Source organism: Danio aesculapii, chromosome 10 (genome assembly GCF_903798145.1).
Source record: "Danio aesculapii chromosome 10, fDanAes4.1, whole genome shotgun sequence".
Lineage (NCBI taxonomy): Eukaryota > Metazoa > Chordata > Actinopteri > Cypriniformes > Danionidae > Danio > Danio aesculapii.
The window spans coordinates 27,972,073-27,994,724 of record NC_079444.1 but is presented as its reverse complement, the minus strand read 5'-3'; the positions used below and the strand labels follow the sequence as shown (position 1 = coordinate 27,994,724).

At 38.6% G+C, this 22,652-nt stretch overlaps 2 protein-coding genes across 2 annotated transcripts in view; both read left to right on the top strand.

The window, feature by feature from the left end:
- The window catches only part of med13a (mediator complex subunit 13a), an 88,047-nt gene extending 67,888 nt beyond the window's left edge, over positions 1-20,159 (top strand). The window contains exons 11-30 of the mRNA XM_056466127.1: positions 4,193-4,223; positions 4,497-4,618; positions 4,940-5,030; positions 5,347-5,555; positions 5,743-5,942; positions 7,189-8,102; positions 8,380-8,547; positions 8,703-8,926; positions 9,450-9,639; positions 9,826-10,249; positions 10,395-10,614; positions 12,202-12,393; positions 13,097-13,320; positions 13,499-13,641; positions 13,943-14,101; positions 14,816-15,001; positions 15,130-15,284; positions 16,031-16,195; positions 17,166-17,266; positions 18,989-20,159. Coding sequence (XP_056322102.1) covers positions 4,193-4,223; positions 4,497-4,618; positions 4,940-5,030; positions 5,347-5,555; positions 5,743-5,942; positions 7,189-8,102; positions 8,380-8,547; positions 8,703-8,926; positions 9,450-9,639; positions 9,826-10,249; positions 10,395-10,614; positions 12,202-12,393; positions 13,097-13,320; positions 13,499-13,641; positions 13,943-14,101; positions 14,816-15,001; positions 15,130-15,284; positions 16,031-16,195; positions 17,166-17,266; positions 18,989-19,121 — 4,251 coding nt within the window. The 3' untranslated portion in view covers positions 19,122-20,159. The remainder of the gene's footprint in view (positions 1-4,192; positions 4,224-4,496; positions 4,619-4,939; positions 5,031-5,346; positions 5,556-5,742; positions 5,943-7,188; positions 8,103-8,379; positions 8,548-8,702; positions 8,927-9,449; positions 9,640-9,825; positions 10,250-10,394; positions 10,615-12,201; positions 12,394-13,096; positions 13,321-13,498; positions 13,642-13,942; positions 14,102-14,815; positions 15,002-15,129; positions 15,285-16,030; positions 16,196-17,165; positions 17,267-18,988) is intronic.
- Positions 20,160-21,294: 1,135 nt separating this feature from the next.
- Positions 21,295-22,652, top strand: part of ints2 (integrator complex subunit 2) — a 52,285-nt gene continuing 50,927 nt past the window's right edge. Inside the window, exon 1 of the mRNA XM_056466845.1 lies at positions 21,295-21,648. The gene's annotated coding sequence lies outside the window, so the exon portion shown is untranslated. The remainder of the gene's footprint in view (positions 21,649-22,652) is intronic.

The window sequence follows — 22,652 nt, the reverse complement described above, 5'->3', positions numbered from 1 at the left end:
ACGTGCCGGCGACGTGCGCCGCACCGGAACATTATTTTCACAATGAGTTTGTTATCCCATCCTTCAGACTGAGTTTATTCTTCCAAGCGAATAGTTTTAAAACCTGGCCCATTGTGGTCAAAGTAGTTGATTAAATTAATAAAAGTGAAACTGTCGGGTGCAATATGGATTGTCATTAACAGAAAATGATTTAGCCTTATATCGTCTACTCTGAAACTAAATATTTCACTGTAATTTTATATATTAATATTTAATTTAACAGACCAGTTTGTGTTTTGGCGCTGTAGCATATAAGCGGACCTTGTTTTGAACTTTCTCTGTCTCACTCACCGCGAGATTTGGAGAGGCATTATTAAGTAAAACTGGCCTCAGACGGTTTAATTTAGTCTGCACCAAACCTGCAGGAAATATCTGGCTTTAATTTAAAAAATTTTATAAATTTAATAAAAGGCTGATTATTTTACCAATGATGTCAATAGTAGCCTATTGCAGATTTCAAAGAAAAATCCTAATATTAAAAAGGAAAGGACAATATCACAACGAATGCTCAAATAATGTAGCCTAGTTTACAGCAAGCATGTTTTGTTAGATTGTGCTGTCTGTCATGTATACCTATAGGTCTGTTATTTTTTTTTTTACTAAAGAAGATATAATATTTGAGTTAAGCACCAGAGCTATAGAAACTGCTCATTTTGGTTAATTTTGTCAACCGGCAACCACCGCACGTTAACCGAATGTTAACCGTTAACAGATTAATATTAAAATATTATTTTTTTTTTTTAAATTTTTGGTACTATTTTGTGTGAAAGATTAAATATTGCATTTTAAAGTACTGATTTATTTAAACATGCGAACAGCAGCATACAGAACATAACAGAGCATTTTCACGCTCCTGCAGTGTTTTCAGCAGCATAGACAAACAGAAAACACTAAACAAAAAGAAAAATAAATCCTGCTCTAGATCTTTTTCACTTAAATGACAAATTTAGATTACAAAACGAAAACGCTGACTGAATCCTTTTTAAGAACCGGAATAGGCTCTTTGTCCAATCATGTTTTTTTCTTCCGTCAAATAAAAATATTGGGCTACCTCAAATAGATCGCTCCACGGAAATTATGCATTTAATTATCGTATTATATTACAAAACCTCTGTCAACATTTTTAATAGAATTCATTAGTTTAAAGATTATATCTTAATTATTATTATGACTTATTTCCTCTGTCTCACTCACGGTTCATGTGTGCACGCGCTGCATGTAATGAAAGACAATGACAATGAACCTAAAGGCTCTATGTTGACTTTTTGTAAATTATTGGCTACTACATAGCATATAACAGTTTTGTTGTTTACATATGATATTGCATTAATTTGCATACATGTTTTTTAAGCTGTAAAATGAAAGCCTCATTTTGGTGCAAAGTTCATTATGCAAAAAACAAGAAAAACTTTGGATTTGTTTGATTGGTAGATTAGGCTATGTAGGCTATTTAAAAATTCATATTATGTAAGAACTATTAATAACTGTAATTTTCCAAATGGAAAAAAGGTTTGTTTGTTGGTTGAACACTAAATCATCAATAGTCTATTTATTGAGTTTATGATGCTGCTCCAGACAACACAGAGCCAATCAGCGTCAGCGCTGGTTTGTCAACTCGTCTGTGTCAAACTGTGACCAGAAATATCCTTCTTTTATTTTGCTTCTTTGACAAAATACATCTGTAGGCACGTGTGGTTGCATGTTACTGTTATTGCACGCGTTTTTCCATTCCAAAGGCGCACTGAGCTGCCTTTATTGATGACAAGAAAAAAAGGAGCGCAGTGCTCTTTTTTTATGTCACTAGGAAACGACTGAATCAGCTGAGCCGTATTGTGCGCGAGTGTTGCTGTCAATGTTGTTATAACTGTAATTTTTAAAAGCATTATGATATTCAAGATTTCTAAATTCATACAGCTTTGAATGACTTTAAATAGCGACCACAAGTCTCTCCTCCATCATTAAAAGCTTGCCGTAGTCGTCTTGACAACACAAACACTGCTGTCACCTCAAAGAAGACCCCGCCTCTGCTTTCATTTGATTGAAGAATGAAAAAGATGCGACTGAGGTAGCATGCTTTTTCCACTCGAGTGCACATAGAGTGCAACGGCAAAACGTTAGTAAACCATTCAAAAAATGCACCTCTCAGTCTCAACGCAAAAAGCGCGTTCGCTGTGATCAGCCCCTTATGCAGCCAAACTTTAAAAATATATAAAACAATATTTTTTAATCGTTTAACTGATACCATTAATCGGTCCCTACTTGGGGGGTACAAAAAAAAAACGGCACAGGATCGGATTGGTATCGATCGATACTCAGAATTTTGATATCGAGATCGGATCGGTTCCAAAAAAATGGTATCGCTGCATCACTAGATTAAACATCAACTTAAATACATTGATGTAATCACAATAATTTTTGGGTTAACAAAAAGCTAATCCTAAATTGGTTTTCATGTGTCAATGTATTTAGAAAGTATTTGTATAACCATTGTCTTAGGGCTGGGCGATATTGCAAAAACAGTTATCACGATACAGGCATAGGCCGTTATAAGATTCTGACAGTATGATAACCCTGAATAAAAATGTCACGGTTTTACAGTGTTGTAATTACTGTTCTAAAATATGTTGTTTCAAAATGTCGGGGGAAAAAAATTCATCACTGAACACAATATATTTTACTTTAAGAAACTAAATTAAGAAACTATTTGAAATATTTTGGAACAATGAAGGGTCCTTTTCAGCTGGAGATACTGTTGCCCTAAACAACTAAATAAAGTAGTTGTAAGAAACATGTAAATGATAAAAAAAAACAAATAAACTTGTATATATCAAAGGAAACGGTATAACAAAGTTTTGGCGGTTTTAAAACCACAGTGAACCTTGAAACCGGTTATCGTCCCATGCCTGTCACAATATAATGTTTTAAATCATTAGATATCAATAATTATTGAATATTTTTTAACAATACATTATACAATTGTATTATACATAATACAATATTACGATTTTTTTATTTAACCACTTTAATTTACCAACATTACTAAGGCAAATAGTTTTAATAGTCAAAAACAAAAATATTTAAATGTGTGAATAATAACAATACAGTAAACCTCAAACTCTGTCAACAAAACAAATTATGGTAACATCTTTTTTTTATTTACAATCTCCTCATTGCTTCTATATGGCATTCGTTTTCACATGTGTTGTTATTCTGACCTGAAGTGACAAGTGCATGTTGACCGTTTACAATGGACTTTGCACTCGCGCTCCCCTGGTGTCTTTCGTAACTAGGTGGCCATCAACCATTTTTTTAGAGTATGACAAACAGGCAATCATTGCTGCAGCTCCGATGCAACTTTATGGAGCAAAGTAAACACCGCTGCAGTGTTTGGGTGCTCTATGTTTGTCTGAGGTAATTAGTCTGTCGTTATTACTGAAATATGTATATTCCATACAAAGTGTGAAGCAAATTGATTCGTTTTACTTGCATGAATCACGCTGCGCTCATGGCATTTAGAAAAGTTAACTATTTGAACTAGGTACAGCTGGAAAATGCACGCGGTTCACATGTTGGTGTCGCTCCCATATGCGTGTCGTGCAAGTTGTGTGCCTCTATTGGAAATGACAAACTGACACTGTAAGCTTCTTGGCACTGCTTCCAGGGTCACGTTCAACAGCCACATTTTAATAAAACTATAGCACTTCCTACCGAAACTACATACCCAATCTTTTTGATATCGACAATGGTGTTCGGTCAATAAATATAGATACTGATTTTACCGCCCAGCCCTACGTTGTCTGGATCATTTTTGTTTGAATGTAATCAATTACATATTGTAGCTTTCTTTCACAGTTGTCTTGACATTATTAATATGATTTTTTTTCTGGCACAGTTTGACTACGAGTTCTTATGGTTTTATTTTGTTAGTTTTTTTTTACCATAGTGAATGAACTGATAATGTGAGAAGTGTTGTGTGAAATGTTGAAAGTGTCTGAGTACATTGTATTTTTATTGTAAATGTATTTTGGTTTTTCCAAGCTCATTCACTATTGATGTGTGTCAAAACATACTCTGCTTGTCTAATCTCACAAATCTTTGTGTCTCTCTGTTATTGCTTTTTTAACATTTCCTGTTTTGTTTTTCTTTCTTACAGGGAGAAGATGGCAATGCTGCGCTATCTGATGGTAAGAATTGTCCTGTTACACTCCAGTGACTTTCTCACAAACCCCTCTCAAACCCTGAGTCCATTTATTTCATTTGAAATAGTTTCCCAGTTGACAGCCTGGGTCAGTTTAGTGTATTGTTGCCCATAAAGGTTAAATGTGTTCGCTGAGGGAGGGAAAGGGCTTGTCCTGATGTGGTCTCAAGTTCAAGCTGTGGTTACGCTAGATAAAGCTGGAGAATGGGCCTGTGCGTTAAACTCTCCCTCTCTCTTTCTCTTTCTTTCTCTCTCTCAGATGCTCAGCGGGCTGCGGCCCATAACCGAGCTGCTTCCACCAGCCTCATACATGATTCAGACCTGGCAGTCTCCATCAAAGACCTGGACAACCTCTTCAACTCGGATGAGGATGAACAAACGGTCAGCATCAAACTGTCATTCTGTTTTCCCGTTCTTTTTTAGCCTGTGAAGAGTTTGCGTCACTGTGAAGATTTGCCAAACCAGCAGAACTTATTTTCACGCAATCTGACGCAAGGCCTAAGAGTTGATTTCCATACATAATTAGAAATTGAAATATTATCAATATGCAATCAAAATAATTACTGTTAAAAAATTACAATCGCTTTGCTATTGGAAAATAAGGGCATGTTGTAATGGAAATGTATTTTCTCCCAGAAATTGCTGCAATTTGAATGAAATCGTAGTCCTGATTTTTTGGCTAATTTGTGTGTTTCTCCATAGCCTGGAGCACGGAGAGCTTTAAATGGAGCAGATGAGAAGTTTGGCAGCAAGGAGACAAAGCCAGCCACATTGGACCCTGTCTCCTGTATAAGTGAGCACAGTCTCGGTCTCTATAAATACACAGGTTTTGCTTCATCATTCAGACTCTGTATACTGCTCCCTGCTGGCCACTGTGACAACTTTCAGGTTGCATGCAGTGAAACAGACACCATGTACATATTTCTTTAAGTGGGAACTGTATGTTAGTATTCTACAAGGATAATGTTTTATATGTAAAACATCACATATTTTGTTGAAATTAATGGAGGAAGTAGGTTTGTAAAATACTTGTGGATATACTGCCATGTATCGTCCTTCTGTCCTTTCACTTACATGTCATCTTTCTCTCTGGTTGTCCTCTACCTCAGGCACAGCTGATCTTCACCAGATGTTCCCTACGCCTCCGTCCCTAGAGCAACACTTCATGGGTTACTCCCCCATGAACATGGGCAGTAAAGATGGTTGTATGGAGCCTGGCTCTGGCCTCAACACTCTAGATGGCCCCGCTGCTCTGGGTGGCCCATTTAAAATCGAGGTGGAGGAGAGCTTCTGCAGCCCCAAACCTTCTGAAATCAAGGTGGGATGCTACATGATTCATGTCCTAAATTTGTGAAACTCATCAAGTTGTCCTTGTTTTAAGTAAAAACTTGCGAAAAGCATAATTTTTTTTCTATGATCTGTAGGCATGTTGAAATTTTTATTGTGTGCATTTATCCATTTACATTGCTTAATCTATAGCAAATTAAATGTTGTTTCTTTTTTAGGACTTCTCGTTTGTGTACAAGCCTGAATTGTGTCAGCCATTTGTGGGGTGTTCAATGTTTGCCCCGCTGAAGTCATTGCCCAGTCAGTGCCTGCCCCCTATCAAACTGCCTGATGAGTGTGTTTACAGGCCCAGCTGGACAGTGGGAAAACTGGAGCTACTTAATTCTGTACCTGCTATGACCATTTTCAGCAAGGATGGGTGAGTTTTATATTTGGAGTGACGCACAAATTCACTAAACCCCTGCCAAATGACTAATATAACATAGCCAGCAATCTGAAAATAAAATCCTTGCAAAATGGTTATCATGCAGAAAAAAATAAGCTGTTATATTAAAGGTCATCAAATCCTGCTATAATTTTTGACCCAGACATTATTTTCAGTGAGAACTGTAAGTATGATCTAATATTCTGTGCAGTCAGTTACACCCACACATCCCTTGTTCTTATAGAGAATGAAAGCGAGGAACAGGTGTTAACACACTGATAATTAGCCTGTCAAATCCATCTGCTGCCGCTGTCCCTTTATTTTATTCTATTTAGAGGTGCTTATCTCAGAGCTTCTTCAGTGTCCACACTTAAGCCATGCTGTGTTTCTCATGGACTGGTTTATTTGAATAGCTGGCGTTTGCTCTGGTGGCCACATTTGATTGTTATTCATGCTGTGTTATTCATAATCTTGTCATTTGGATTGCTTTTTCATGTGATGTTATGCACCTGTGTCTGGGTAAACTTCAGCTACTGGCTTTTATTGCATAAGGCTAAAGTTGGGCTTGAGTTACACTGCTTAAATGCATTGTCTTGCCATACTCCACCATGAAAAAATAATCTAATAAAGTTCTTGTCATTCGTTAGTTTTAGAAAGCAAAAAGAACTCTGTGTTCTTGGAAAAAATATTTGATGTTGGTAGGAATTAGGTAAAATTGAGAGAAAGGGGAGGGTGTTGTGAATAGTCGATGACAGGGAGATAAGTCTGGTTGTAAAGTCCACGTTTGTTTAAGTCAGTCCAAAAGCCCTTTATGAGCTGGTTAGGCTTCTTTTATAACCCACAGCAGCTGGGGGAGAGGGCCACGTCTTCAAATGGGGGACCTTCAAACGCCTGCCTGTTTTTAAAGGCCACCGGGAGCCACACTCTGCATTCTCACATACACACACACACATACACGCATGGTCCATGTGGCACAAGCTGTGCTTTCATTTCTTGCACAGCTGCCTGTTGGACTGTCTGTCTAAAAATAGTTTCTCCCTCCCTCCCCCTGGAGGTCTTCTTAGGATACAAGTACAGTACTGCAGCTTCTAATATCCATCCACTGTGTTAGATTTACCAATCAGTTATGTTAGTGACAATAGGATTGACAAAAGCCTTTTTAAATGTTGCTTATTTGTTCAATGACTTGACTTAATGTCCTAAATAACGTCTCTTGTCTGTTCTGCTTTCTTCACTCTAGTGAAAACAATGCCATGGAGCAAGATTATATCCAGACGTACACCCCTCAAACCCATACACCATTTTTGTCTAACAGCGCCCCACCCAGCAACAGTGGCACGAGCATCCTCCCGTCCCCTGCCACGCCACGTTTCTCCGCTCCCACCCCTCGTACCCCACGGACACCTCGAACGCCCAGAGGCCCAGCCAGTGTGCAAGGTTCCCTCAAATATGAGAACTCGGATCTGTACTCGCCGGCCTCGACGCCTTCAACCTGCAGGCCGCTCAACTCTGTAGAGCCTGCGACGGTTCCCTCCATCCCTGAAGCCCACAGCCTATACGTCAACCTCATCCTGTCGGAGTCTGTCATGAACCTGTTCAAGGACTGCAACTTCGACAGCTGCTGCATCTGCGTATGCAACATGAACATCAAAGGTGCCGATGTGGGCATCTACATCAACGATCCAAACATGGAGGCCCAGTATCCCTGCGGATGCGGCTTCAGTGCTGTAGTCAATCGGCGTTACGGTAATGGCTCTGGCCTTTTCCTGGAAGATGAGCTGGATATCATCGGACGGGGTTCGGATGTGAGCCAGGAGGCGGAGAAGCGCTTTGAGGCTTTACGGTGCATGTCACTGGAGAAGACAGGGGGCGGAGGCAAGGATCGAGTCCCGGACGAGCTTATCTCTCTCCTGCAGGATCAGTGCACTAATCCCTTCTCTCCGATCCTGGCATTGGACCCTGAGGGACTGTCTTCCCAAGGGCCAGGGGGCACCACTGTACCACCATGCGTGCGTGTAGAAGAGAGAGACTTCCACAATGACTGTTACCTGGCTCTAGAACACGGGCGGCAGTTCATGGACAACATGTCCGGTGGGAAAGTGGACGAGGTGTTAGTGAAGAGCACGTGTTTGCATCATTGGGCCAAACGTAGTGGTGAGAGATTGCAGCATGTTTGCCATTTCACACACAGTTCTTTTTACAATACAAACTAACCCATTCATTAGGCTGATTATTACAGTCATAATCAAATAACGTGGTAGGTATTACATTACAGAAAAGTAGCCATGTCTGCCTTTGGTCGAAATTGACCCTGCTTATTTTTTTTACAGATTAATTTGGGTAAACATTGCTAAGTTCAGCTTGTTTTACCTGATGGTGAAAGTATCTATTCTTTATTTCACTTGCTCACTCTCTGTCTCTCTCTTTCCAGCTGTGGATGTGAGCGCACTGTGCTCTCAGGACGTGTTGAGAGTTCTCCTCTCTCTCCAACCTGTTCTTCAGGATGCTATCCAGAAGAAGAGGACTGTTCGCTCCTGGGGAGTTCAGGGGCCTCTCACATGGCAGCAGTTTCACAAAATGGCTGGAAGAGGGTCTTACGGTAAGTAACAAGCCACTCAAAACACTAAAAATGCCATCACAATTTTTGGAGGGGAAATGTTCATGACAAGGTTGTTAGTAGACTTTCAAATTGATGCCAGGGGATCCTTGACATCTCTCTCCTCTCACTCTGATTCCTTCCTTGTTCCTTTCCAGGCACTGACGAGTCTCCGGAGCCTCTGCCCATTCCTACCTTCCTGGTTGGGTATGAGTATGACTTTGTGGTGCTGTCTCCCTTTGGCCTGCCGTATTGGGAAAAGCTACTGCTGGATCCCTTTGGCTCTCAGAGAGATGTAGGATATCTGGTCCTCTGCCCGGACAGCGATTCTCTCCTCACTGGAGCCAAGAGTTTCTTCAGAGAGTTGACAGCGGTCTATGAGGTGAGAGAGTTCGTTCATCAATCATTACTTAAATGCTCACAGGAAATACTCTCTCACGCTGTCAGACTAATTGATGCAGAAGAAAATAAAATATGCAAATGTGCGAGACATCTAATTCATTAGTATATTGTCAAGTATAACAAACATCTTGCTGGTGTACAACCAAAGCAAATGAAACTTGCAGGTGTTGGTGACTTGTGAATCAAGTTAAATACAGTTACACCTACCCTTGTGTTAAAATAAGCTTTATAAACACTATAAATTCAAACCATAAAACCATTTTCTTTCCCCCACAGAAGGGAGATTTTTCAGTACATTTAAAAAAATAGTCTAAATTTATCTTGACAAACTATGTATGATGTGCATTTGTTACCCATAATTATCAAGCGTACTCTCAAAACGTCGAGTGACTATGAAGGACTATTAAATTGATGTTCCAAAATAGGTCCTCTGTCCCATTTCAACATTACCTGCCTCACCCGAGCTGCTATCTGAATGGTCTCTTTCTGTTTCTGCCCAACAGTCTTGTAAGCTGGGTCAACATCGACCAATCTCCAAAGTGCATGCTGATGGCATTGTTAGGGTGGGTGGAGCTGCTGCCAAGAAGCTCTCAGAACAGCCGGTCAATGATTGGTTCCTGAAAGCAGCTAGTGGCAGCAGTGACGCGTTTGCCAAACTTAAGCTGTTTGCCCAAGTCTGCAGGCATGACCTCGGTAAGACCCCTCTCTCTCTCGCTTTCTCTCTCACTCTCTCTCTCTCTCTCTCTCTCTCTCTCTCTCTCTCTCTCTCTCTCTCTCTCTCTCACTCTCTCTCTCTCACTCTCAGTCATCTTGGATGTCATGGAAACATATCAAGCATTATTTGTCCCGCTAATCTTTTTCTTGTCTGTTTTTCTTCAGCTCCATACCTCGCTACACAGCCATTAGACAGCTCTCTCCTTATTCAGCCAACGCCTGTCCCTTCTTCCACCCAATCGTCATCTTCGCAATCCTCAGGCTCCGCCTCCTCCAACTCCCAAACCTCAGTGGCCTCTGGAGGCTCCGCCCTCAACAACAACAACAACAACAGTGCTGCCAGCAACAGTGGCTCAGGCCTGCCAGGCAGCACCAATAACACTCCCTCCTCCTCCTCAGGCCCACAGGGCAGCAGCATCCAGTCTGCCAAGCCCAGCTCGTTCCCTCCCTTTGGAAGCATGGGAGTCCAAGGTAACAGCTCCCAGTCTGGGGCTCTGGGCCAGCAGGCTGTCACCCAGAACTCGAGCCTCTCTGGAGACAATTCAGCCGTCAACAGCCAGACTCAGGGGCCATCTGAACCACCAGAGAGGTACACAATGTATTTGTTGCCTTTTCCTGTCTCAATAGTACCATTATGTATCCTGTTAGGTTGTGATGTAACATGTAAGAGTGTTAAGATACTCCGTCTTATCAGGTTTTGTGCTAACAACATATTTTTTTCACACTTTCTTCAGCACTATGGAGAGAGAAAAGGTTGGAGTTCCTACAGACGGGGATTCTCATGCCATCACGTACCCACCTGCAATCATGATCTATATCGTGGACCCCTTCTCATATGAGGAGGCAGAGCCAGGAACGTCACAATCAAGCAAGTGGACACTGGGACTCCTCCGCTGCTACCTGGAGATGCTGCAGGCCCTTCCAGCTCATATCCGCAACTCTGTCTTTGTACAGGTAGATATATATTTTACTTGATGCACGACATCCTCTATAGGTTGTTTTAATCACGTGGTTCTGATGACGAGCACAATTCAGATGGAGGGCAGGAAGTAAAAAACTGAATAGGAGACATTGAGGAAAGTCCGTATTTTTGCGATTTATACCATTTTTCAAAGGAGATATAAAGAAAATATATAGAAAATAAACACAAATGTTGGGTATGATCCGAATATCATGAAGAGGGCTGAGTTTTCTACTGAACTAAAATAAGTTTTCCTGTCATCGAGGCGGTAGATACTGTATAATTACGTTACATGAAAATACTATAGTAAATACTACAGTGTTTGGAAGCATATTATAGATAATTACTTGAATTAAACTCTCGTAGTAATTATATTGTTGCTGTGGTACAACACAACTGTAGTAATAAACAAATTATTCAATAGGCTTCAGTTTTTTCTTTGCTATAATCATAATGCACCACAGTTTACACTAGCGTAACAGTATTTATTACAGTTAAACAGTTTACTATGCTACAGTATTCTGTAGCATTCATTAACAAAGAGTTGTACACATTATACACTTTACTATGTGGTTAAAAAAACGTGTTTATTATAAATTACTATACTTTTTCCCCATGCCGATATCTTCCAGATATCACAAAATAACAGATGAAAGAGTACAAAAGCATGTCGCATAGTCTACATTTTTATTTATTTTTGTACAGGGGAAAAGTGCCCCATGATAATAACCGTCAAGTTTTGTCGCAAGGCTTGCATTTCTTTTTTGTTCTGTCGATGAACTTACCATCAACATTCATCGCTGCTGCACATCTCGATGTTCACGTAACAGTTGTTTATTCTGCCAAAACGCCACTAAAGACTTGGATTATTGCAAAACAAGACAGAGATTTCATTGCAGCAATTACATGGCAGGGTACATTATTTATATTCTGGATTTTGGATAAGTGTGGTGTTGTTTGATTCTGATTTTTATATAACACATTAACAAATTTATACACATAGCTAGGCTTGTATATCATCTTTATTGGTGCTGTCAAACGAATTATCATGTTTAAAGTTTGTACATATGGATGTATTGAATAAATGTTTATAACATTCCCCCCTTTATGAGCTAAAACTTTTGGAGTCTAAAGAGTCTAAAGCGGTTTGGCATTTCATTTTTTTGCCGATTTAAACAATTACAAACAACATAAAACAGAAATATTGTGATGTTCTGATAGCGATTCCTATGTAGAAAAATCACTTCCTGCCCTCCATCTGAATTTCACGCATCATCAATGACATCGTGTGAAAACAGTCTTTGTAGATCTTATACCCAATGCAATATTTCAGTTTTGATGTTTGTGTGTACTGTGAATGGAAGTCAAGTCTGGTACAGTGGTTCTCAACTGGGGGAGCAAAATCACTTGAATGACAAAATTGACAAAACAATCATAGTGTTGGGACTAGAAATGCTGTGACAGTAGGCTAGGCTGAGAACCACTGTTGTAGTGTGACTTGATGTCTCCCATAACCTCCAAGTGTGTTTTGAAGCCATAAGATATAAAGACAGCTGTATAAATGTTTTCTGTGTTTTTAGATCGTCCCCTGTCAGTACCTGCTCCAGCCTGTGAGGAGTGAAGAGAGGCACCTTTACGCCCAGCACCTCAAGTCTCTGGCCTTCTCCGTCTTCACCCAGTGCAGAAGACCCCTCCCAACCTCCACCAATGTGAAGTCATTGACAGGTTTCGGCCCAGGCCTTGCCCTCGACACCTCGCTCAGGAACCCAGATGTGAGTGAGATATTTAGAAGCACTTGAATAGTTCAGACAGTGTGCTACATTTCATGATATACATTGGTAAAGCTCTGTCTGTCAATCTGCCATGTTAAAGTGCCAGTCCCAAGTGCCAACAGTGTCAAAATGAACACTCTGATTTGAGGATCCCAGAAGCCTATGCTTCTGACCCCTCCTTAGAGCTCTTGTACCTGCAACCCATTCAGGCTCTTTAACGGCTCTCAGTGCTGTATGAGAACTCGGTGACGTGTGGAGACTGTTACACTGACCTCCCTGTCCTGGAACAAAACCAAAGGGGACTCGCACAACCCAACAGTTCTCTTTCTATTATCTGCTTGGGCAGCTCTGTGAGACCTCCCTAATGGGATCCGGCTTGCATGTTTTGGCAGAGGAATCCGAAAGCTCCACTTGCTCTCCTTTCTTCACCAAGCTATTTGTAGAATCCAATTTTCTCGCTCCGCTCACTAGCGCTGTTTTTCCCACCCCACTTCCTTCCCCACTCTTAAAAGAGATGTGACTACTCGGTGGGGTTTATTGATTCCATAAAAGAGGTAAAGGTTATGTTGGCATGTGCCCGGGTACGACCACCATTAGTCGGAGGTCTGACGGTTCGACATTATCCCCTCACATTTGTACTCTGGCCTTTGCTGTTAAGTTCTCTCACCTTATTTTTCTTTAACATTTGACTTTCTTGACACAGAGACCAGAGTGTCTGCGATTGTACACGCCACCCTTCATCCTGGCCCCGACGAAAGACAAGCAAACGGAGCTGGGCGAGACTTTCGGAGAGGCGTCTCAGAAGTATAACGTCCTGTTTGTTGGCTACTGCCTGTCACATGATCAAAGATGGCTCTTGGCCACTTGCACGGACCTGTACGGGGAGCTGCTGGAAACCTGTATCATCAGCGTAGATGTACCCAACAGGTGAATTACACCTTTCTGCATTTTTAGACATTAACTAGGATTAATTATTCACTCCACACACTCCAGGAAAAGTGTCAGGTTTTACAACCGTTATCGCAACCATAGTTGTGACAAGTAAAAGTGTAAAACTTGCTTCATCTCAGAGGTTTTGACAGTTTTCTGTTTTTTGTGGTCTCAGAGCAAGAAGGAAAAAGGGATCTGCACGGAAGATGGGTCTGCAGAAGCTTTGGGATTGGTGTTTGGGTTTGGTTCAAATGACATCGTTGCCATGGAGAGTTGTGATTGGCCGGCTTGGACGGATAGGGCATGGAGAGTTGCGAGGTAATGGTCGTGTAAACGCTTTTACATTATGCCCAATACAGCTTGGCTTTGAGTTGCTAATTCCTCTTTTATAGTGGTTGCTGCATGGATTTACTAATGTTTATAAATTAAGGTGTAGTTTTATTAAGAATTCATTAAGTGGCGTCCTTCCAGCCAGCACACCTATCATCATCCTGGACCAGAATGAATCAGTTTTATAATGCATATTTAAATTCACAAGATTTATTAACACTGCAGTGCAAACATGGGGAGTTTTGCCCACCGGGAATGAATTTATGGTTTTTCTCTTCCTCTCTCTCAGACTGGAGTATTTTACTGAGCAGACGGAATCTGCAGTCGGTGTCTCGGAGGCTGAAGGAGAACTGTAAGCTGTGCGGGATCTCAGCATCTGACACTCCCAGCATTCTTAGCGCCTGCCTGGTTGCCATGGAACCCCAGGGCTCATTTGTCATCATGCCAGGTAGAATCACACTTCCTGTTTCTCTCCGTATGGTGTGCATGTTCTGTCTTTATTTTTATAGCTACTTTTTCATGCATTATCTGTAATTGGTGTATATGGTTGACTTCTGCTTTATAGGTACCACAAAAAATATTGTGAAAATTCTGCCTGTTACCAAACAGGTTTCCCAAACACATCAGAATTGTTATTAAAATGCAAATGTTAAAGCAGAATACTACAAATTTCAGCTTTAAAATACAACCCTACACTGCTGTAGTCATGAGTCTTTTTGCTGTGAATGATGGCCTCAGTGTGTCATAACGCATGTGTCTGCTGTCCCCTATCTGATATACACTCCTGTGTGTGTGTGTCTCGATCTCATAAAACACTTTTCCACACTTCTATTGATTCCCATGCTGGTGTGATGATACTGAAGATCGATGGCTTTATTTGACGAAAGCTTTTCATTCTGTCATGGTATCAAGATGTATTGCATCTGATGGATTTTGCCCATCACTCACAGAGGTTTCAGAGGGGCAGCTGCTTATACAAGGATGCCTGTGCAGTGAAATAAAATGTGTTGTGCATTTTAAGCTAATTTCAATCAAACCTGATTCACTAAAGGGAATGAATCGCTTGAAATGGTGCTTATGCCCATGACTACTCAATCATATTTTGGCCTGTCAGAATGTTTCCTTTTATTATTTTTTTAAATCTCTCTCGTTTATTTTTCAGACTCCGTATCAACAGGCTCGGTATTTGGTCGTAGTACAACTCTAAACATGCAGACGTCTCAGCTGAGCACGCCGCAGGACACGTCTTGCACACACATCCTGGTGTTCCCCACCTCTGCCTTTGTGCAAGTCAACAGCTCCAACTACACACACGAGAACATTGACATTGCCTTCAATCCTGGCAATGGTGAGAGAGACCCTATTTTGCCTGCGTTTTTACTTACTGGGAGGGCCTGCATTATAAACCACCTCATTTAATATTGCATGTAAATACAACGTAAAATAAATGACACTAAATCCTTGTCTCATCTCCAGATGGATCAGATCCAATGGGAGGAATCTTTGACCTACTGGAGCAGGAGAATGACCTGGTTGATCCAGATATCATAAACATCCTCCCTGCCTCACCCACCACATCACCAGTCCACTCACCCGGATCCCAGTACCCACATGGAGGAGACGGGAGCAAGGTAACAGAGACCAGTTTATACGTGACTAATAAAGAGAAAACATCAGCAAATTTTCCTCTTAAGAAGCTGTCTATTGAAATCACATCAACCTTAATTATTAGGCTTCTAATGTAAAAATGATTTGTTAGAATAAAAGAGTTACTCTTGAGTGATTTTAATGTTTAGATTCTCTCAGTAGTGAATATTAAAACACATTGAACTGAACTAATCTAAACTGAACTTAAACTCTGAAAACCGAACTACACTGTCTCAATTCACTAATATATTCTATGTGAAGTTGCATTGACACAATCTACATTGTAAAAGCGCTATACAAATAAAGATGAATTGAATTGAATAATTGTTGGTGTAAATTCCGTCATCTTCAGAATCAGTCAAGCAAATAATTCACTTGGATTTTATTCAGGTTTCAAAGGTTTACTGGTTGCTCTTGCAGAATAAATGTATAACTCCAAAAAACAGTAATAAAAAATACTAAAAAATCTTTTTTTTTAATTAACTTGTTTTTCCTCACCAAAGGTGCACCTATAATAATTTTAAAAAGGCCAATAATAAGTGGAGCAAACTATCACAAACAAATGGGGGAAGGATCAACACATGTACACAAACTAAAACATATGTTTATTTTACATGTGTTTTAGCACTCTATGCATAAATAATAATGGTTCAAATTATGGCTCTTACAGTTGGCTATAGCTTTTTATTTTTGTTTCAAACTAATCTCCATATCTTTCATCTTTTTTCAGGGTCAAAGTACAGACCGCATGGAGTCTCACGAAGAAGCTCCCAATATCCTCCAGCAGCCATTAGCTCTGGGCTATTTTGTGTCCACAGCAAAAGCAGGTCCACTGCCTGACTGGTTCTGGTCTGCGTGTCCTCAGGCACAGAACCAGTGTCCCCTTTTCTTAAAGGTAACAAACTACTCCTTGCAGAAATTCTTTAGATTTCATCTCGTATCTTTAGCAAAACATGGTTCAGTTTTGTAAGCAAACACTAAAACTGCAAAACATCATTTTTAAATGGCATCAAGCCAGTCCACAGTAAAAAATAACTGTATTTACATACAATCTTTTATTAATGTGCACCGTTTTGTATTGCGCTGCTTTAAATGTGCAGGCTGTTTAAATTCAGATGGATTCTGATCCTGATCGATGGTGTTTTTGTCATTAAACAGCTAGAAACATTTGTTCTTAAAGGGACTCCAATGAATTTGTTTATCTGTGTTGTAGATGTGGAGGCTTTCATGATTTATGAAAACTTCAGAGTTGTAGTTAACTATAGTGTTTTGTGTGAACTATATGCAAAGTGATTTGCCCAACAATTTTGGGGCCACAATGGTTATGCTGTTCTTGACTTGAAGGCAGAGGATCGCCTCCTTGTGATACTGCACCCATCTACCTGTCATGCTTTGTTCAGGTCACATGACCTTCTGATTCCTCCTCATGCAGCATTTATAGAGAATCCTGCAATGGGGGATTTTTAATAATTCAGTAAGCAGGGATTGGGCCAGACTGCTGTTGGTGTGTGTTTATAGAAGAGGAGGAGAGAAAACAGGCCGATATATATGGATGGAACTGAGCTCACAAAATGTGTTGACATGAATTATTAAGGCAAAGCATTTGATTTGATAAGCAGCTGCTCACTTATTGCTGACTCTTGTACACAATTAAGAAGTCGGGAGAAAAATGTTCCCTAATAAAGGAAATTGTAAACGGGGGTATGAACGTTTCTGGCATCTTGTTTACTTGTTCATGAGCTTGTCAATTTAATTCATAACAGGCCTTGACAATGAGAGGAAACGCTCGGCTTTGTAGCTTGTTTTGGGTGGGTGTAGATTAATGGAGTCTGTCAACTGAACATTTCTTCTCGCCTCTCTCCCAGGCCTCTCTACACCTCCATGTGTCTTCAGTGCAATCGGATGAACTTTTGCACAGCAAACACTCTCACCCTCTGGACTCCAATCAGACCTCTGATGTTCTCAGGTAAGTGTTGGAGAAGTCCTATTCTGCTGGTTGACTTCTGGTCAGTGTAATACGATTTAATAAGGATGCAATTTTACTCAAAAGTATTCAATACAAACAGTGCTCATCATAACTGAGTACATCCCATTTTGAAAATGAATATTTTTATCCATTTATAAGTGAATATAGGCTATGTATTTTGGGGAATTTAAACAAAACAGATTTATTAAACAGATATATTTATTAAAATAATATTTTAGTCACCAAACATATTTAGAAATTGAAAGATAATACAATTAAATTCAAGCAAAATATTGTAAAAAAAAATTACAACCTACAAAATTTCAACTAAATTTTTCAATGTTTTTGCTTCTCTTGATTTTTCCTCTCTTTAAATTTGTATTTAATATTTTTCCATAACATATATATATTTGGGTTTACTAGTTTTGGGGCCGTTATCGCAAGTTATTTTGTTAGATAAGCGTCAGATTTGGCTTCAGTACCGACTAATGTATATCCAGAAATTTAATATTGTATAGCTTCCTATTAAAAATATTAGTTTAAAAGATAGATTTGTGAGCGGTGTACTTGTATACGCTGAGCACTGTATCTGTTTTGAAGTCACGGTTAAGTACATTTTTGTACAGCAAGTTGGAAAAAGTGCAATTTCTAATCTGAGCAGATTAAAGAGATTTCAATCACAGGGTGTCTATGGGGTCTTAAAGTCTTAAAATTTCTTGAATTTCAAAAGCAAAAAACCTTTAAAGTCTTAAATATACTGAAATATTATGTTGTAGGTCTTAAAACATTTTAAAAAGGTCTTATTTTTCCTCTGTCCAAGTAAAGCTACCCAATCAGTTCAACAACCTTCCAATCACCAATAATACATAAGGGTTTTTATTGCAAAGACATACAGACATTTGTATAGCAAATTGTCCAAATTTAATTCTCTAATCAGGGAAAGAAACCTAAAAAAATTACACAATTCTTTATGATGATAACAGAGCAATATTTCCCTTAACATGATCCTCCGGTTGTACAAAAATACGTACAGAATTGAGGGGAAGCGACATGATATTTATAAATAGACATGGAATAGGCAAGAAAAGCATTAGGTTGAATAGGAGTTATGCTCAATTCATTTGGACAAAAAGCCAACAAGTATATATATTTGATAATTTATGTAATTGTGTCTATAATAAATATACTTTTAACAATCTTAAACTTGTCATTTAAAAAAAGAGAAACGTTATGTTGAAAAAGGTATATGACAAATTAAAATATTTGGCTTAGAAATAACTTGTGTCAAATGACATTAAGAAAAGCATCAACAACCAGGCCATTAGAAATAATCATTAGTGTTTAGCCCTGTATAAGTCTAAATTTTCTTTCAAAATAGTCTTAAAAGGGTCTTAAAAAGTCTTAAATTTGACTTGTTGAAACCTGCAGAAACCCTGAATCAGCATGTACCGTTTTTAGACAGAATTTGAAATAAAGTTCAGTTATTGAAAAATAACAGCAACAGAAAAAGCTTACAATTATTGGATGAAAGGGATTGGTATATAATGTTTAATCACATTTTATTCCCACATAAAGACAGCAGATTTAGGGGATTTTAGAATTAAGCTCCACATGTTTATCAATAGATTAATACTGAAGTATTGTGGTTTGAATACGTGTACCATTACACCTTCCAGATTAATAATCACTAATATTTAATATTTAACTGTTTCTCTCTTGTAGATTTGTGTTGGAGCAGTACAATGCCCTTTCCTGGCTGACCTGTGACCCTGCGACCCAGGACCGCCGCTCTTGCCTGCCCATCCATTTTGTGGTGCTCAATCAAATGTACAACTTCATCATGACCATGTTGTAACACTCACCGAGCAGTACTGAGAGCAGGACCTTATCAGGGAACAGAAACGAGGAGAGTGAAGAAGAAAAGGCGGATCTAAAAACAATCCAACAGGAAACTACAGTGCTGGACTTTATAAGTGCGCAAGTTACGATCTGGGTAGGCAGTCACTACACCTCAGACCCAGCACTGTGGAGGAGGATCAGGCGTCTGGTGTTCATAACACTCACTCGAAGACAACGAGAGGCCTTGAAGGAGGATGCAGAGGCCAAAGAAGGAAGATGGAAGTGCTGACTGCTGGTGTTCGACATCCCTGGTTCCACGGATGCTCCGAGCGATGGTAGCGCGTGGTTCCTCGGTTAGCACGGATTCGGCCAGTTCTTTAATCAACGTGTATGGAGGAGTTATCTGTATAGAATCTGATGGAAAGGGACTTTTGATGCTCTTTGAAATGAGAATGAATTCTTGGTTTTAAGACCTCTAATTCCCTGTTTCTTTTGGATGAGATTATATCCAAATGAAATGCCTGCATCTGTCTTATTTATTGTAAGTTTTTAAATGTATAATTTGTCTGATTTCTTAACCTCTTTTATATATAAAAGTTCTAGAAGGTTTGTATCGCCTTCCTGCTTTAAAGCAATTGGTCAAAAATATATGTAATCGTCTTAATTACAAAAACGAACCATCAAACGGAAAAAACCCACTAAAAAGATGAATAAAACAAAGTTGCGGTAGGTTGCTTTTAGAGTATTATTTTTTGTAAGGGAGACACAGATTATTTGTATTGTCACGATGTACAGAGGAGACTGGATTGGGGGTTTCAGTCCGCGCCTTTGCGCGTGGACAAAATTACAGCTAAGCTTTAGCTGCACGGGACTTGTACAGCAATGAAGTTCACTGTGTTTAAAAATAAAGAGGTACATTGTCGTATATTGTATTTTATACCACACATTTAGACACAAAAACGAAAAACTGCAATATATAAATAATTATATATGAATGCCGCACCAGCATTGGGTGGCACTGCTTCTGTTTTAGGAATAAAAAGAGTCAACTTCATGTTTTTCCTGTGTTTTTTGGGTGGGGAGGGACTGTACGGCTTTGAAGACATAAAAACACCTAAGATATGCTTAAATTTTCACATACACTCCATTGGCTTCTCCTGTTTGCACCAATTCCAAGTGATAATGGACACTTTTGGACCAGAACCACTTTTCATTGAGTCTGACAAGGAAATGTGGTGTAAATGGACTTGACGAACGATCTGGGTGACTGTTGGAAATGCAGTGTTTGTGCACAGAGAAAGATCTATTTCCTCTATCTTACTCTGTTCAGAATAAACTGTGTTGATATTCAAAGACCCTGAGACTTCTCTTACTTCCCACACCAAATCGACATGCTATCAAAATGCAAAAGTCTGATAAACAGCTTTAGGGTCAAGCACGCCAAGGCCAGACCTCACTGTATTTGTGAAGTATTCACATACAAATCTATTTAGGGTAGGAGTGTGTGTGTGTGTATATATATATATATATATATATATATATATATATATATATATATATATATATATATATATATATATATATATATATCAGGGAAAGTGTTCATAATCGTAATGTGCATTATAAATGGCAATATATTCAAGTTTAACATGCCTTTTGCAGATAACCATTTTAAAATTGGTTGTATGGTAATTTGCTTCACAACAAATACATTTAGCTTTATGGACATTTATCTAGCCTTATGTTTAATATGGCCTTGCTATGAATACATGGTTTAAACTAGATATAGTGACAATTATATAAAATCAGAACACTACATTTAGATTATATAGATTACATTTAGACTCATTTTAAATATAAATCAAACAATTAAATGAAAATGACTTATTGAACCTAGAACTCATATAACGTAACAGTTGAATGGGATGAAGTGTTCACAGAAACTGACTCAACGTTTAAATAAGTTTTAACTCCGTTCTAGGTTGTGTCTTAGTTTCGGAGTTATGTACATATATAAGTAATTGTGATTTATATGCTATTGCCATTTTCACTTGACTTGTAAATATTTTACCTTTGCTTCAAATTTGCCACTTATTGCTGTTTTTTTTCTCTAATTTGAGCAAGAACACGGCTGTGATGTCCGGACAATGGTGTGTCTAGGTAGGCGGCACACTAGGTTTAGAGACGCAGCCAGAGTTCAGCATGCTCACGGCGGAGCAGATGATCGCTTGTGCTAAAATCATTACTTTTTCTACTTTATAGCTTGCTAAGCACTCTGGTCGAGACATGTGGGTTTAATATAGATTAAGTCAATTGTATTAAGCATAATATTATTTTAAATATATTGCTTCATATAGTTAAATCGGGATGAATGGGTCTCTTAAGCAGGATAGCTTTAGCAGCTAGCCTGTTAGCTCACCGGTGAGCTGTCCTATTTCGACCAAAGAAGATCAACTTCCTTTTGGGTGAGAATCACGACAGACCGCGGTCTTGCAGGCCTCAGTGGGTTTCTTTTGTAACCAGCGGCACTGTTGAAAGTCTAGGTAAGGGTGTTTATGGTTATACATGATATAAAAATGCATTATTCGCTTTTAATTATGTTAAATTAAGGCGCAAGCCGAAGAGTTTGTTATGTTAAGCATAAGTTTCTGCTTGACGTTAGCTGTGTTGTGAATCTGAGGGCAGATCCTACAGTTAACATTTGATGTGTTTTAAATATTAATTTCAACACATTTAAAGCAACAAATGTTAAAATAATAATTAGAAAACAGTGTTTTAAAGGCAAATTAAAATTCAGCGAACACTTATAAAGCAGTACTGTTTTATTTGAATACTATATTACTTACAGCCGACAACTGTATGCTTTAAAAATGTCATTGCATTAACGTTACCGTAGTACATGTTCACAACGTGATTTTTACCGTGTTAAGTCAAAATGCATTGCGATATTTTTGCCAACTTAATGACAGTTCTTTAGAACTTAATAATTCATCAGAAATACTAAACAAAATGTATTAATGTTCACACAAAAATATCAAGCAACAATTTTATCAATGATGTTTTTTGAACACCAAGTCAGGGTTGTAATCATAAAGAATTTAAAAAAATAAAATCTTTATTTGAAATCATGATTATTATTACCTGAAGCAATTAAGTTTTTAAATTCCTCCCTCAATAGCAGTAGGTGGCTAGTAGACTGGATATTTATTTAGAGTAGATGTACCATGTTTTTAAATGATATATATATATATATATATATATATATATATATATATATATATATATATATATATATATATATATATATATATATATATATATATATACACACACACACACATAATAACTAATTATTAACTTAATAATTCATCAGAAATACTAAACAAGATGTGTTATTGTTCAAACAAAAATATTAAGCAGCTATTTTATCAGTGATGATGAATAAATGCTTTTTGAACACCAAGTCAGCATATTAAAATGGCTGTCAATATAAAAATATTAAAAATAAAATCCCTATTTGAAATCCTGACATAATTTCACAAAAATA